Raw genomic sequence first — 17,186 nt, 5'->3', positions numbered from 1 at the left:
GTATTCTAATCCAAGTAAAAAACACTTATTAGAAATATTTATTTATATTTATCATAAATATTATATAAAATATTTAGTCTATATTTTAATAATATTTTAAATAAAGCTTTATATAAAAAATATATAAACTATTTATATAACATTTCAAAAAATGAATAATAATAAATATATAAAAACGAACGTGGTTTATAATTCAAAACGTATGAAAAGAAGAGTATAAAAAAATCGCACAAGTTAATAATAAATATTTACCATAAATATTTTGTGCTGTCTGGCATGTTCAAACTAGGATGTTTGGGGACGTCGTGCCGCGTTTTTGGCGCGTCGTTTTTGGCGCGTCGTTTTTGGCGCGTGAAGTTGATCGCGCGACAACCCGTCTCCCCATATGAGCCGCACTTCAATTCATTTCTGGAATGCACTACGCAGTGGACGCGAGAAAGATCGACTTCGGCCCCAGGATTGACTTTGATATTTTTTTCAAAATTCTGAAAGGATCATAATCAAATTTAGAAAACAGATTCGTGTTCAGCATACAAAAACTGCAGGAATTACATTTATTCAAGTAATGATCTCCAATTCCTAACATCAGCATATGTCTCCTATATTGTGTCTTAAGGTAAAGTTGAAACAATAACCTTCCGATTCCTGAAAATTACACGATATATATGAATTATATGAAATAATTAAGTTAATTTCACAGTATAAAGATACATTTTTTATATTTAATAAATTTTAACATTTAAACTAAAACTAGCTAAATAGATTAATAATAGAACAGTTGCAGTGACTAGGTATTTGATTTATAATCTTGCAACTCAATTCATACATGATATAATATAAAGAATTTTCAATGAACAACATTTTTTTTTATTGCGATAAAAATATGAATAAAAAACGTAAAAGAAACATAAAAGAAGAATACATAATTAAGAATAAGATCTAATTGGACAGTAAATCAATTTTATAAAAAAATCATCGAATATTTTATCTTGGAAAGGAAATAATAAAAAAAAAGAAAGAAAAGTTGTACCTTCATGCCATACTATATTGCTATTTGTTTAATAGAAAATACGTCAAATATCGTTATCTTTTTTTTTATTATTCGAATACTTTCTCAAGATTCGACACGCAGTATTTATTAGACAACTTCAAGAGCTCTGCAACGAAATATTCGTTTTAATTATGAATTGAAGATGGTATCAATGTATTTAATTAAAACTCACCTAATTCGTTTTCCAAAGACAATAGATTATATCGGTATATAATTATTTTAAAAACACTTTATGCACAATATACGAATAATCATCATACTCGATAACTCTGTTCCAAAACATGTTAAAGTATAACAAATTAGTCAAACGTAACAAGTTTTTAATAAAAATGCACTAATTATTTCATAAATAATTACTTTTGTTTATTTTCAAGTTCACTAAACTGGAACATGTTTGCAAAATATGATGAACGGATTTTCAGAATATTCTTGTGAACACAAATAGATTTCTTTCCAACTTCTTATTATAAGATCGTTCGTTGACTTTGAAAACATGAGAAATAAGAATTGTTCAAAATAAATATAAGTAACAAATATAATATAAGAAGAGAAAGCATATAAAAGTGCTGAAAATCTATAAAGAGGAAGATATGTAGGAATTTAAAGGCTGATGGGAGTTGATTTTTTTCTTTACATAAGATTAAACGAAATCCTTTAGAACTTTAAACCAAAGAAGAAGAATTAAGATTCTATGCGTACAGGTGTCGTCTGAATTGCGTACTGGACTTTTGAAGCTGAAGTCGTTTGAAAAAAAAAGTTTATTACAGTTTTTTAAGATTAATTTAGGAAATTTGGAGAGATTATAAATATTTCAGATTGATTGCCTCTTTAGCATTGGCTGCGTTTAGCAAAGAAAACAGCTTTGCAACTGTTAAAATTCTTGAATATGATTAATTCATATATTTAGATCTAGCAAGACCAATTATATTCAAGAATTTTAGAACAGTTGCAAAGCTTTCTCTGCTGAACGCAGTCATCATATTTTATTTATTTGACTCTTTTATACTATCCAACCGATTATAATTACTATCCAATAATATATGTACATTGATATAAATATTCATTAAATAATGATATATATATAGTATATATATTTATTGATGCAGAATTCTTTTCTTTTCAGCTGAAAATTATTATTGCACAGTTCCTCTTTCCTCTTTTTTTCACGTTGGGGAGATAAGAAAAGGATACATAATAATACTGTACAAGAAATTCAACTGAGATTGCATTCGGGGAGCGTGAAATCAATAGCATCAGTGCATTGTGTGTCAATCTTTATCATTCATTAGACGTAGAACATAATTATTATAGCTATTTTTCCCTCGCTTTCCTTTTTTTAAAAATAGAATGAATAAATTATACCGGATATCTAGAAGATATCCAGGTATTTGCTCTACTGGACATTTAACCGGATATTAGATAATAATGTTACATTCTTTTCGGATATCCGATATCCGGTATCAGGCAATTTTATGTACATCTCTTGTATATACCAGTGCAAACAGCAATGGTCACAATAAAGCTGCTTCACTTAGGAGGGGATACTCAATCAGAAAAAGAAAAAAAAAATGTAATATAAGCAGTCTTTATTGAAAATCGAGCTATCATAATTATGTGAATCATTTTCAAGTAGCACACAACACACAATGCGTTAAGAAAGCGGTAAAAAATAGCATATAATCATTTTTTCATATATTTAACTTAAGCATAGCAGCGGTTGCTTTGCAATTTTTTTTATAAATTTTTTTTTTATTAAAAACTTGTTACATTTGATTTATTTGTTGCACTTTAACATATGTTTTGGAACAGAGTTATCAAGTACGATTATTCGTACATACAAGTATATAATGATTAATAATATATATTATTAAAAATATTATTTCTCACGAGATGCGACTTATTTGCGTGAAAAAAAAAAAAAAGGAAAATGAGACTCATTCTTTTCTCCTATAATTTATTATTGTAAAATATAATTATATACAATATTTAGTTTCTATTTACAAAAAAAATAGATCTGTTACGAACGAAGTTATAACAGATAACGATATTATCAAGCGCGTTTTATTTGATCTTACGGACAATCGATAACCGTGCGATATTACCGGCACATAATTCAATTGGTACTTTTTTGTCATTCGGTTGGCACAAGGCACTTCTCGCCCGCATGGTTGGCCGCACTGGCCGTTTCAAACCTGTTACCGATTCGCGCATGCGCGTCCGGCGCGCCGTTCGTTGGTCGGCGTTTCATTTCTCGGCGCGGCGCACATTTTGTTCCACCGGTTCCACTTCCACGCTACAGTGCTACAGTCAGTGCGTCTCGCGCCGACGAAGGGGTCGGTGTTTTTCCCGGAGTGTCTCACAATACGATCCGCTCATTCATCGTCGATTCGGTGCCACGAGGAATACACGCCGGTCTGTCGTGCCGAAAACGCGATTGCGAGGGGAAACTCAGGAAACGCGTTCGCGAATGCAAGTACCGCGTCAGTGTCGTCGCGTCCATCCCGCTGCCGGCGACGACAGCACGTTGTCATCGCGAATTGTAGTGTCAAGATCATAGCGTGTGTTTCTCCGTCTCCGCCTTTCTCCGCTTCTCGTTCACATTCATCTCTCCCGCTCGCAGATATCGTTTCCGCGCGCAGGAGCAGGCAGGAGGACGACGTCGCGTCGCCGCGAGAATGACGAGTACCATGACGACTCTGTGGATTGTCGCCGTCGCGTGGACGGTCATCGTCGCGACGACGGTGAACGCCGCCGGGCTCAAGTGCGACAGTGTCAGGCCGATTTTCGAGGCACAGGGCTTCCCGCTCAGCGACATCCCGAAGGAGGCGATTTCATGTGAGTATTTTTCAGCATTTTTTTCTTATGAAAATTATGCGGTCTGTTTTTTTATTGCTGCACTTTGAACTAGTACACACAGTGTAATAAGTTGAAGTGAAACAAATGTACATTTATTTCACTTTAATTTATTGCACCTGTTCGGAGTACAGCGATAAAAAATAGATCATTCTCCGCGTAATCTTGTATTCGTATCCTGTATTAAGTCAAGTGCGGTGCGTTTCTTTCCTATTAAAGCAAATAATATATTGAACTATTCTTAGGCTCGGTTCCACAAATTTTAGTAGACTTAACTTTAACTTGAGTATAACTTACTATTCATCTTTTTCCAATTCTGAGAAAAATGTTTAGCATTTGTAATGATAATTGCATAGTTAAATAATTATAGTTTGGAACTCCATTTTTATGATTAAGTATTATAGTGTTAGTAATAGTAAATTAACCATATATGTGATAATTCTCTCAAACATGAAACAAATGTGCTATAATGATAATTTCAAATTAAGATGGTAGACATAAATTAAAAGATAAATGATGAATAAAATAAATATTTTTATTCAGTAACTGTAGCTGTAATTATAGTTAAATTATAGTAATTATGATAGGAATTTAATACTGGAAGGTAGATTAACTTATTTTGAGTATCAATAGCACTCAACAACAGTGCTTCTAATTATTATCTTGAGTATTAAAAATAAACAATAGTACTTTCTATATTCAAAATAAGTAATTAAAAGCATTTTTACACAAAGCAGCTTCTAAGAAAGTTGTAAAGATGTTCAGAGAGCCTCTTACATTCCATCTACAACAATTGTTCAGTACTTTTAAGTCTAATCTACAGTATAAATGCTTTTTGCTTCTTGTTTCTTGCTATTTCTTTTTCTCTCCTTATGAGGATTCAAGAGAAGTCATAAAGAAGACATCTTACGTTTTATCTACAACAATTGTTATTCAGTACCTTTGAGTTTAATTTACAATATGCTCTTTTCCTGTTTCTTGCTTTTTATCTCCTTTTCTCTCTTTGCGGCTGTTTTATCGACAAATGTTTCTTATTTCTTTATCAACTTTTATTTCGGACGACAGAAAACGAAGAAGCAAGATAAGAGGTAAAAAGTACGAAAAAGCAAAAAAGTAGGAAATAAAAAGCATATTATAGATTAGCATATAAATACTTTTTAAAAGCAATAAACAGTATTTAACATTCAAAATGAATAATTAATCATTATCTTACAGTCAAGTCGACCTTCGGTTAAAGCATTGAGCAACAATCCATTGATCTAATTACATATTAATCACTTATTTTGAATATCAAAAGCTCTCTCGCACGCCATACAGTACAGAAGTTTGCAGCAACGTTTACAATGGCCACTTTCAGCAAAATGTTTATTTTACAACTATTCACTGTTTAATTTATAATTATAACGTGAAATTATACTCTTTTTAATCATTTCTACAAATCGCCACTACTTCCACTTAATATGTCATTAATTTAATTAAAACAATGCAACAGTTAAATAATTTAACTCAAAAGAATACAATAAATTTGACTCAAATTTAGTTTATTATTATTTATTAAATGTATACGTTAATGGATGTTGCTTATTTTGAAATTAATCATAGAAATAGATTGATTTTGACACACATGGAAGTTAAAAATAACAAAATGTTATTTAACTCGAGAGATTGGATTGCCATTGCTCCTTTGATATTTAACAGTGTTGGAAATTTTCTTTACGCTAATTGGATTATACTTTTAAATCCAGAGGAACAGTCTATCTCAGCGAAGAAAACTTCCAACAGTTACAAACTGAACATTCTAATGAACTCGGCCAACGTTATCGTAATATTGCTGGAACGTTATAATATTGTTAAAATATTGCTGGAATAATCTATGCTATACGGGATTTTAAATACTCAAAATAAATATAATAATTAATCACTACATTTCAGTATTAAATTGTCTAATATTAAATTGGATTTCTGTAAGAGTAATCAAAAGAGGCGAGGAGGAAGAGAAAAATTTATTGTTAAAAAGTGGAATTTCTGTCTGATAGCAAAAGATCTTATTCGATCCCGATCTTCGCATGGAAGCTGCACAGCCGCATTTAGCGCTTAATGTACAGGATGTGAATGAAAGATGCATTTAGGGGACTGATTCGTTTAGCGATACTCCTTATGGTCGAACGGTCGGAGCTCGTAAAACGACGAACTCTTGATATCCGCAGTTAACGAATTCACGTCAGTCTTAATTCACTCTCTGGCAGATGAGATCGTATTTTATACATATTAAGCGCGCGCTCAACTTTTCGGATGAGTTCAGATGAGTTATATGCAGACGTTCTTACACTTTGATCGATACGTACCTGATTTATCGATGTAGATCTTATGGTTATTAGGTCACATTATCTTATTATCGACGAGCGCGATTTTGATCTAGTTCTATAATAAAATGATTAACGAGATGTGTCAAGTAACCTTAGATTTTTTAATTCGCAGCTCGATTGCGAGTTTTAAGTAGCTTGAATTAATTAATTACGGGAATAGTCATTTGATTCTTTTTTAAAATAAATTATCTGGAGTTTTTATACCCCTATGAAATATCACTATTATTATAACAACAAATTGGACATTATTGTTAATGCTAATTAATTAAAAGAGCATAAAGCCAAATGCAAGATCAGAGATGTGAAATTTATTTATAATTTTCTGGAAAAGTAAGTAGAAATCAGTACGAAATAAGCACATTAAATAGCTGAATATAACAGTATTTAAAAAACAAAGATTAATTAATATAATTATTATAGGTTTTCGAATGGAATGAAACTGTGTAGATTCGTAAAGAATAATATAATTTGATTATAAATTGAAATTAGACCGACACGAGAATAAATCAATTAATAGAAATAATCTTATTTTCGGTAAAAACGGATTTTAGTAAACTGAAGCCGAAATTAATATCTTTAATCAGATTGTTTATCCATTTTTAATTTTATAAATAATTATTTATTGCCAAAAATGTTAATACCAAAATATGAACTTGGAAACGACTTTCGTAAAAAAGAATTATTATAAAAAGGAATGAAAATATGTTAAGTAATATCTAGCATTTTACAACAATTTAAATTTAATTACCGCTGGGATATAAAAACAGCTCAGATGACTATTCTCGGGCGTCTCGATGAGATATCGGAGAAGTTTCTAAAAAACGTTCTGAAATCAAGTGAAACCTTTACATAGGAAATATATTATTTCTCGCGAATTTCTTTATCGCTGTAGACTTTCTTTATCGCGTAGCGCGAGGCGATTAAAATGGGTGTCGCGGAGACACGGCTAACCGTGGAAATTGAGAGCTGCTCGTAATGTGATACATGACGCGCCCCTGCAATTCGTTATCCCGCAAAAATAACCGTGGCAATACGTAGAGCAGCCGTGCATCGCAAAGGGGAAGAAAAAAAGGGAGCCGGCGACTGCTTTTAAGACTTCCCAGAATCCGGTTCGCGCGAACGTGAGGGAGTTTTCTGGCGAAGCTCGCTCTTTCTCTTTCGCTGACCGGAGCGAAATTGATTCCGGCTCTTCCTCGATTCGTCCCGAAAATTCGATTTTAATTACGAGATCGACGCGCGATGATTGGGACATCAAAGTTGAATTTATTCACTGGAACGAGCGGCTGAACGTTCGTCTGTCATATCAAACGGGTTTGGACTTTCGGTGACTGTAAAAATCCTCGCCGAGTGCGATCGCAAGGTGAACGCCGAATTACTTTACTTTTTCTTTCTTTCCCTATCCGAACAAATTTCGATAATCCACATGGAAGTATCGATTTCCGATTTTCTATATGAATTTTCCTTTCTAATTATAATAATCTGAGTAAATTGTAATATATCGACTGGATGGAAAGAGCCTAAGAGCCTAAGGAAGCTATAAATTGTGTACAGTTACAGTCGTCTGATCTTAAAATATTTTACAAGATTAACTCGACTCTTTTTGATAATAAATCTCTAGCGAAAATTATTAAGTTGCATTTTCCGACAATGGTGAGAATGATAGATTAGTTATTGGGTTCAAAGTCCTATGCTTCAATTATACATACATTGGTTATACATACATTGAAAAACAAACTAAATTTTAATATTTGTTTGAATATTTTTAAGTAAATATTTACTAAACATGTATATTTACTACAAGAACCATTAATTTGAAAAAATTAAATAATTAGAAAGGTAAAAAAACACGAGCAACATTTATTAGATGTTTAAAAATAAACTAGTTTATTATAATATACATTAAGATTAATAAACTAGTTTATTTTTCTTTCTAATTATTAATTTTCCCTTAGAAATCTCGAGTTAGAAAATTTATATATTTTAACCATTAATTTGAACTTATTTCTTATTGAGTAAATATTTATTTATTATGAGTAAATGTTTACTTATAATCAGTACTATTCAAAGAAACGTTAAAATTTTTTCAATGTATACATAATTATTGAATTATGATGGTGTACAGATACACCGAATTATATAAGTATTATGTAAGTTTCACGACATTTAAGTATTTCAAAAAAAATATTCACATCCTATTGCTTGTACGTCGAGTTTCGTGATCGACGATTGCGATCACGCCTTACAAATGCAATTCAATCGTAGGAAGTTTACTAGGCAGCATATATCGTGCATTATCGAATAGGAAGGATAGACATTAGATAGATAATGATAGGCTTTTATTGGCTGGTCGGTCAGTAATTACGGCATACGTAGACCATTGAACGTTATCTTTGATGCAGCACCCCTCGTTTTTTTTTCGGAATCGGCAATTATCGAGTGCCAGCTGTTGAGCCATTGGAAAATTTTTTTCAATGGAGGACTTTAAACTCGATCTATAAAAAGATGGTCTATAATGAAACGAGGAAGATCTCCGAAATTATTTCTTAATGGTCTCATAACCGAGAAAGGACTTCGCTTCTTTTAAACTTTCGAATTTTTACGAAAATGACGTGAATCTCTTTAAGAATTATTTCACACATCAGTTATGTTCGTTATATTGGAATAACAGAAGCATTTTGCAATATCAAATTATGCAAGATAAGTGAAAAATAAGGAATTAAATTTAAATATCGCTGAATTTGATTGTGAAATAATTTAATATATAGAAATAATTTAATATTTGCAAATCTGTTTAAAAAGTTGTGTCTTATAATTGTATATTGGAAGAATGAATTTGTTGAAAAATCTAAAATTTTGTTATCATAGATCTGAAAATAATTTTGTTAGAAATTCTGGTTGCTAGAATATCAAAATTTTTGACAGCACTATTTTTTTAGTTTCTAATATAATTATTTTGATGATCCAAATTATTTTCAGATCCAGCAAAATTTAAAATCTGAGCAAAATATTGGTTTTCTCCGCTTACGATATTATATTATGTCTTTATATTCACGATGCTAATTAGACTCTCTCGGTTCGTTGATATTCGAAAATCCTGATGAATTCTCGACGATTTAAAATACAGCGCTTTGAGAGGGGAGAAGAACAAATTACTTTAAAGGGGAGGAAGTGTATTGTGTAGGGAATGAAGAGCGTTAGGACATAAAAGCTGCGGCAAAATCAAGTAGAACTCCGATGGAAGACGCGCCATTAGCGAAGTTTTTTCTTTCGCCAACTTTACTTTTCACTCTAGTCCACATTTTCAGGGTTTACCACCGACAACCGTCTCAAAGCTTATGCTCTTTCAACTTATTTACATCCCACCACATAATGATTAAAGTTTCCTGGATCATCTACAATTTTTGCGATCACGAGAGAGTCGCAATCTTTTCTTCAATTTGCATCAAATCTTCCAAATGCTATTTTTGGCACTTTTTAATAATAATTTGCAAGTTTTTCTTTCAAGTCTTGAATAACAAATCACATTAATTATATTGTAAAATTTAGTCTTTTAGTCTTTTTATTATCCATATCTCGTAAACATTTCGCTATAAATAGTGAAGTTTCTTGTTGAAAAAATTTAAATAATAAGATTGAAAGATTTAGATAAATTTTTTTCTTCATATAGTGTCCACATTATTCGCGCTATTGGAGAATTACAATAAAAACAAACGTTACTTTTGTCTGTTTTTTATTATGCAAAATAATCGTTGAGGCGAGAATGGATTGAAGGGTAAGAGAAGCGTTGGCGTGTATAGAACGTCATAATCATAAATTCCAGCAATCCGCGTGGAATCGCAATTTATTTCGCGAACTTCGGCGAGCTGATTTGCGAGGACCGCGACGTGACCGCCAGTGGATTTATGGCCGATGAATTATGCTCTTTGTTCGTTTAGGGATGGAGAGAACTTCTCCAATGGAGTCCGAACGGTCAGGAGAAATGAATAAAATTCCAAAGGACATTCTTGCGTTAAAAATCGACGATGCCGCGGCCGTGAATTACGTTTCCTTGTGCTCGTTGATGTATGATTTTCTCTCGACGTATCTCAGGTTCTTTCACGACAATGGCGCGTAATTGCTTGTTAGTTACTTGAACATTCTCAATTATTGAATCACAGATTAAGATTCTCTGTCAAAGTAAAGGCCACTTGGAATTATCTGAAGAACAGTCTCTTGTTATTTATCGTACCAATATTGACTTACATTTTTTTATCTTTAAATAATCAACACTTGTTTCTATTCAAATAACAATTTGATTAATAGACTAGTAGATAAATCATTTTTCTTGAAACTTGTGACATAATTTTTCATTTAAAATATTGTGTTAAAAAATTTACTTTTCGAACTCTATGCGAATGCTGTTTAACATCTTAATATTAAATGAAATCTTTTTCTAAGATATTCAACGTCGGTGAATAGCAAGATCATTTTCCGCTGCGTTTAACGCGTTGATCGTCTGCGGGACGGGCAGTAGAAAAAAAAAAAACAAAACAATAGTGTTAACTCCGTACATCCCTCTCGCGGCTTCATTAGCACGTTTTGTGTACGGCGAATTCGTTTTAATTTATGGACCTTTAGAACTCGCGGTGAGGTGTTAATGGCGGCGGCCAATGACAAGCCGCTCGACTTTTATGTATGTACTCGCTCGTTTACCGGCGGTGCACAGTGGAAAATCTCCGTATTTGCAAAGGCGCGGGTATTCGCGTCGCATTACTCGCGAAATCCGTGACTCCGCTATCTGCGTCGCAATCAAACACGTTTATCAGTCCCGAGAGAATGCCAGCGTATCTGTTCGCACGAGCGGAAGATAAGCGGCGTTTACGCATAGCCAGCATTACTGTACACTGCGTGATACCAGTCCTGCGTAGGCAAGCGAAAATATTTTTATGGTTGCGTGTGCATGGAGATCGTATTTAGTTCTGTACAGCGTGATTTTAACATATTTTCGTCACCCATCATGAGCAGATAGAGTGAATCGAACTGAGTCGAAAGGTCATCTACCATTTTGCAGTTTACGCAATAGTTAACGAGATTAATTTTAAAAATTGCCAAATATTGGTCTTGAATAATTTCTTACTCAAATATTATCGACTTTATAGAAAAACTGCAAGAGACAAAAATCATTTATTTTCATCTCATAGAATTCTAAAAATTTTTTCATAATTCTTTATCAACTTTTTAATATTGCATTTTCTTATTTTTACCAACATGAGAAAATACGGTATAAAAAATTCTAAAAAAATTCTCAGTGTAATAAAAATGCCTTTATATGTATTTTTTAGTTTATCATAAAATAACACAGTACTGTAAAAAATGGATTTATATATTTAAATGTGTAATATAGTGCTACGTTTATACGGAAAACTAAATCATATAAATCATATATGAAAGTATTTGTTTCACTCATGGATTTACAGTGCGGTTTCGAAAGGATCAGGGAAGTCTAGCCAATAGTGAGAAGAAAAATTGAAATATTTACAATCAAATTTTACATATTATATATTTTCTTCGATATTTATTGGTTATAAAACAATTTAACCATAATAACGAAATACATTAATTGTACAAAAATAAAATAGATGGTTTATTTGCTAGGTATAAAATTTTATTTTGCCATATTCAAATAAGGATTTATATAAATGAAATAAACATTATATTTCACAAATAAATTTTTGAGTATTTTTTTCTCAGCGAAGTAATCACTCACGGTACATTTAGTATCCAAACATTCATGTCTTGATTGTAAGAAGTACGTCCACGTAGTGAACATTAAGAGGTTTATGACGCCCAAATATATTTGATCTACATTATTAATATGCTAACTTTGTAAATGCGGTTAATTTATCCTATGCTCGCCGCATCTTCTCAAATTCGCTACTGTGAGGAGGAACCATCGTTCCGAGTGATTTATCTTCGTTATCATTCTGACTGCATTACACAGATACGGGCGCGTTTATCGGTGAGATGAAAGCAAAAGCAGCATTGGGTTTTGTTGGATTCGCGAGGGCGAAAAAGCAGCCGAGAGGGCGAGACGCGGAGACAATCTGGGGAAGGAAAAAAGCGCCAAGGCGTCCTGTTTTATGTTTTATCGCGACAACTGTACCACACGTGCGGGTACACGCGTCCTTGTCACATTGATACTTCAGGAACGTATATAGTCTTATTATCTGATGATAAAATAATCAGTTTAATATAAAATGTAAGGTTCAGTAATATCGCGTGATTAACATAATCGATAATGCACAATTTACAGGAAAAATTAGAGATTTTATCAAAATTTAGATTAAATTTAGATTAATTTAGATAAAAAAAAAACTTGGATTAATGTAAATTTAAATTTACTAAGTCGCTTTAAATTGATACAGAAAATCATTGCCTTTAAATGTGTAATAAACGTGTAATAAACGTAACAGTTACATTTATTATATAAAAAACGCTTTATATACAAATATTTGTAAAAATATAACATTATCGATAATGCACGGGAAATTTTAGGCTTCGTCGAAATTCAGATAATTAATAAAAAGACTGGAATTAATAAAAAGATTGTATAATAAATTTAAATTCAATAGATTGTTCGAAATAGATACAGAAATTTCGTTGTTTATAAACATATTAGTTAGAAAATGCTCTATATACATAAATATATCTATTATTTTGTGCATATAAAAGACATCGTGCGTATATTGGGTTATTATAAAAATTACAGTTACGGCACTGTTTGCGCGAATACTTGCAGGGTTCGGTATATTAAAGCGTAACTATGCGATGCAGGATAATTAACGCACTTGCTTTTCTCTCCTTTTTCTCCCCCTATCCCTCATTCTATGGCTTATTATTCGCGAACTACCTACGGGTGGTTGATAATTAATACTTTAGATAGTGGCAAGCTTGTGTTTGACAATTAGTATTCTGTTATCGTGCTTTACTCCTTTTTTATTGACACGCTCGTAGTTCATTCCGTTAAAGATAAATTGCTGGTAGAAATTCCGTAAAAAATAACTTCAAGCAAGCACTTCTTTGTAGAAATATTCATACCCGAGTGTACTTTAGTATAAATATTTTTTTAATAAACACACAATATTCTTATCGTCTCGCTTTTGATCGGATTACATTAATGATACAAAGCCTCTATTAAAAAAGAAAGAATAGTTTATTTTTAATTTAGTAAAGATAATATCATAAATCTATTAAAAAAAATTCTATACATAATTTTTTATAAATATTTTTTTATTGCACGTTTGTGTGTACTTATTTATATTTATGTATAAATTATATTCACTCATTTTTACATTGATTATTTTTGGCTGATCAGCTATTTATAATTCCATTGATCATGCTATACATTTTTTATGCTTTTTTTTAAATCATAATAAATAAAAAAAAGTTGTAATCGGACAAAATGTTCCTGCGAGACTTCCGGTTGACGATTTCCAAACATGTTAATGCGGCTAGACACATGTTACAGCGCGACAATCATTAAAACTAATACGAACCAATCATTATCTCTGTTTAACCTTCATTCTCAAAACCCTGGTCCAACGATATTCGTACCCCCATGCTAAATGCAAAGCGACGCATTAACGCGATCGTAAAAACCGTGTTTGACATGCAGTTAATACGTCGCGCGTCCGGTGGTCCACAGAAGCGAGAATGTCGGAAGCTTTTACGACTCGACAGATTTTTTCCCAAGGTTTTGCTTCCGGAAGAAATCAATTTTTCTTTTGCGACGAATCTAATAAAAATTAAGTTCCCTCTTTGTAGAAATAGGCATATACTGGGCAACAATTATTTAAATACGGGCGAAATAAAATTTTATTTCTAGCAAATAAGCCTATTCTATTTTTTTTTTTGCAATTAATGAGATGTATTTATATTTTTCATAAAAATAAGATATATTGAGTCGGGGAAAAAGTTTCTTCGTATTTAAAAAAATTTTTTTACCAAAGTTTTTCATTTGTTGCGAAATTTTCGTTACAATTATATTATTCGCTAGAGTTTCAAGTTTTAAGAATCTGTTTTTTAAATTACGATATGATGATTTTTATCGAAGTTATGAGCAATCAAAGCCAGAATGCTCCTTTACTTAATTCGCGAATAATTCAGGAACAAAAAAAATCATAGGAATATTTTTTAAACTTTCACGATAGGTAATCGAAAATTTTTGTAAATTTTTTTTTAGGCACGTGAGAGACCCTCAAAGTGAATAGAAAATTTTTCATCTTTTTCAGCTCGTAGTTTTTTAAATGTAAAAATTACCAAACTAATAGAAACTTAAAAAATATAGTAACTTTTCAAAAGTAGAGATTACAAGCTTTAAAATCCTTTTTTAAAATTTAAATTTCGTTCATTTTTGACGAAGATTGTATATACAATTTTGAATTAACAAATACGAAGAAACTTTTTCCCCGACTCATATTTTACAAAATATTTTACAAAAATGTATATTTCGTCATCACCGTACGGCGGTATTTGTAATCAAATTTCGTAAGTAACATTTGCTTTGCAATACTTTGACATTTTTCTCTCAATGTGGAATTAAAAATCATAGTTTATATTTTATTTTATTTATTTAAGAATTTATTTAATAATTCAATAAAATTTCTATAAATTCACGTTTATTAACTATTTAATAATATTAGAAAAAATTAGATGCTTTGCACATAATTCCTTGTAAGGAAATTTCTCCAGCTTTATCTGTTTTCTTTACAGTCTCTCTCGTATTCAAAATTCTTTTTCGACAAAGCTATGCATTCGACATAAAGTTTCTCAAAAGAAAGGTATTGTTATTACTCGATTCTTCCGCTTGTATGAATGCATCGTCCAATTTATTCTGTCTACGGTATCTTTTAAAAGAGTGAACGAAGCCTTAGATATATTCATTCAGTCATTTCCAGATAAATGCATAGCTACTGGGCTTTTTCTCATCGCTTTTGTCTTTCTTGTTCTGTTGTTGGTTGAAAAAAAATGAACCGATAATGACTAAACGAGAGTGTGGAAAAGTGAAAAACGAAAAGAAACCCCAATTACGGTATGTAAAACAAGTGGATACCGATTTACTCGCTTTTCTTCTTTTTTTAACTTTAGATAAGTATTGCTTTTCCTTTCGAGAGAGAAACGCATGCCAGATGACTTAACAAATAATATCATCCCTGGTCATCATTGTGACGTTTTTCTTCTCTTTTTTTTTGCTGTTAGTCTCGATCAGGTATACCCCCGATCACAAGTTGGTCCGTGATACTTTTACCCTCGGCCACCCTCAGGTCTATCTACTCCTCCTCCTTCTCTTTCTTTTCCTTTGCCAATTTTTTCCTGTCGGACGGCGGTATAATGAAACAGGCTTACTCGTTATATTTCCTGCAACGGTCTCTGTCTGTTTCAGGGCGTTAAAGTCGCCGCGTTCGAATCTCCTTTACTTTAATCATCCCTCGGGTTTCTTTGCGCTTTCGAGAGGGGTACTCTCGGATTAAAATATTTATCGATCGACGGCGCTGTTGAATTTCATGAAATCGTGTTGGTATTTCTTGTTGCGTTTCTGTCAGTGATTGTAACTCGTAGATTCGTTCTTCCTAGGTATGCTTTGTTTCTTTATTATCTCTTCAGTTGAGTCCATTCTTGATATACACTTATTTCTTTTGCAATGCAGGAGGAAGTACAAAATGAACTCTCTTTATTCTTACATTAGAATTACAATACTATAAAGATGATCACGAGGGGTAAACGAAATGTGGGCTGACAAAATGTGTACACCAATGTCTACTAATAATGTTCGTTAATGCCCAAGTAATATCCAATTTTTATGCCCACTAATACCCTAATAATGCGTTAATAATGTCATTATAATGTCCTAGTAATGCATAACCTCATACTGTTTATTATAATACATAATTCTCTTAAGTAATGTCCAGTAATACCCCAGATTTGTACACCGCAATGCCCTCAGCGGTTTACCTCTTGAATGGATACCTACATATCGTTAGAATATTGTTGAGCACATTGCTATGATTATGGAAATGGCATTGATAAAGGTATTCTAAAATTATATCATGTACTAATGTTAATTAATGTTATTTGGTTTAATGTTATTAATATCTCCACTTGACAATAAATATTTATTTACTTATAATATTTAGATAAAAAAAAATGTCTTTCTCGTATCGTTTAAATTCCTTTCAAGTTAACAAATTACTTGTAAAGCAGATTAATTACGCAAATTACGGAAAATAAAAATTATTAAATTACTAAATGAAGTGCTTAATTATTATAATATATGATAATGTACTGTGGTGTAGACGAATAAAGTTTAGCACACACGAATCCAGGATAAACCGGTTATCTGATCTTGCTAAGACATGTTATCGCTTTCAAAAGAAAAACGTGATACACTAATATAACTAACGAGATATTCTGGGAATTGATTTATGAATAGCGTTATCGATATCAGAGTAGATAAATATTATGCTTAGAGATTGCGGACTTAGAAAGCGGTGTACATCGCTCGAACGTGAATTGATTTTAAACAGCTCGCTCCCATTGAACCATTAAGTATGTTTTTTTCATTCATATAATAGGTCTATTTACGGAACCAAGATAAACTTGGTGATAATTCGTGCTAAAAGATAGACATGTGTATTCTTTCATATAATACTGTGCAGTATTTTCGGCGGTATGCTGTGAAGTCTACTCTATGAGTGACATAATGGATACTGCTCAGCGTGTTGTTGGAAACAAATGATCAAAATTTGGCGAAAGCTTGAAGGACCCCTACTGTTCACGCTGTGATACACTTTTACATGTCGTCGAATGAAAGAATAATAAATTGCTGCATGCGTTGAAAATTTAATGGACGACTCAGGTATTCTCGAAGTAAGTTTACT

General features: G+C 32.0%; 1 protein-coding gene across 1 annotated transcript in view; it reads left to right on the top strand.

The window, feature by feature from the left end:
• The first annotated feature begins 3,318 nt into the window (after positions 1 to 3,318).
• dlp (glypican dally-like) overlaps positions 3,319 to 17,186 on the top strand; it is a 173,884-nt gene continuing 160,016 nt past the window's right edge. Inside the window, exon 1 of the mRNA XM_011058799.2 lies at positions 3,319 to 3,886. Coding sequence (XP_011057101.1) covers positions 3,727 to 3,886 — 160 coding nt within the window. The 5' untranslated portion in view covers positions 3,319 to 3,726. The remainder of the gene's footprint in view (positions 3,887 to 17,186) is intronic.

Source organism: Acromyrmex echinatior, chromosome 12 (genome assembly GCF_024713525.1).
Source record: "Acromyrmex echinatior isolate Ae372 chromosome 12, ASM2471352v2, whole genome shotgun sequence".
Lineage (NCBI taxonomy): Eukaryota > Metazoa > Arthropoda > Insecta > Hymenoptera > Formicidae > Acromyrmex > Acromyrmex echinatior.
Note: the sequence above shows the minus strand (reverse complement) of the source record. Positions and strands in the feature narration are given on the sequence as shown.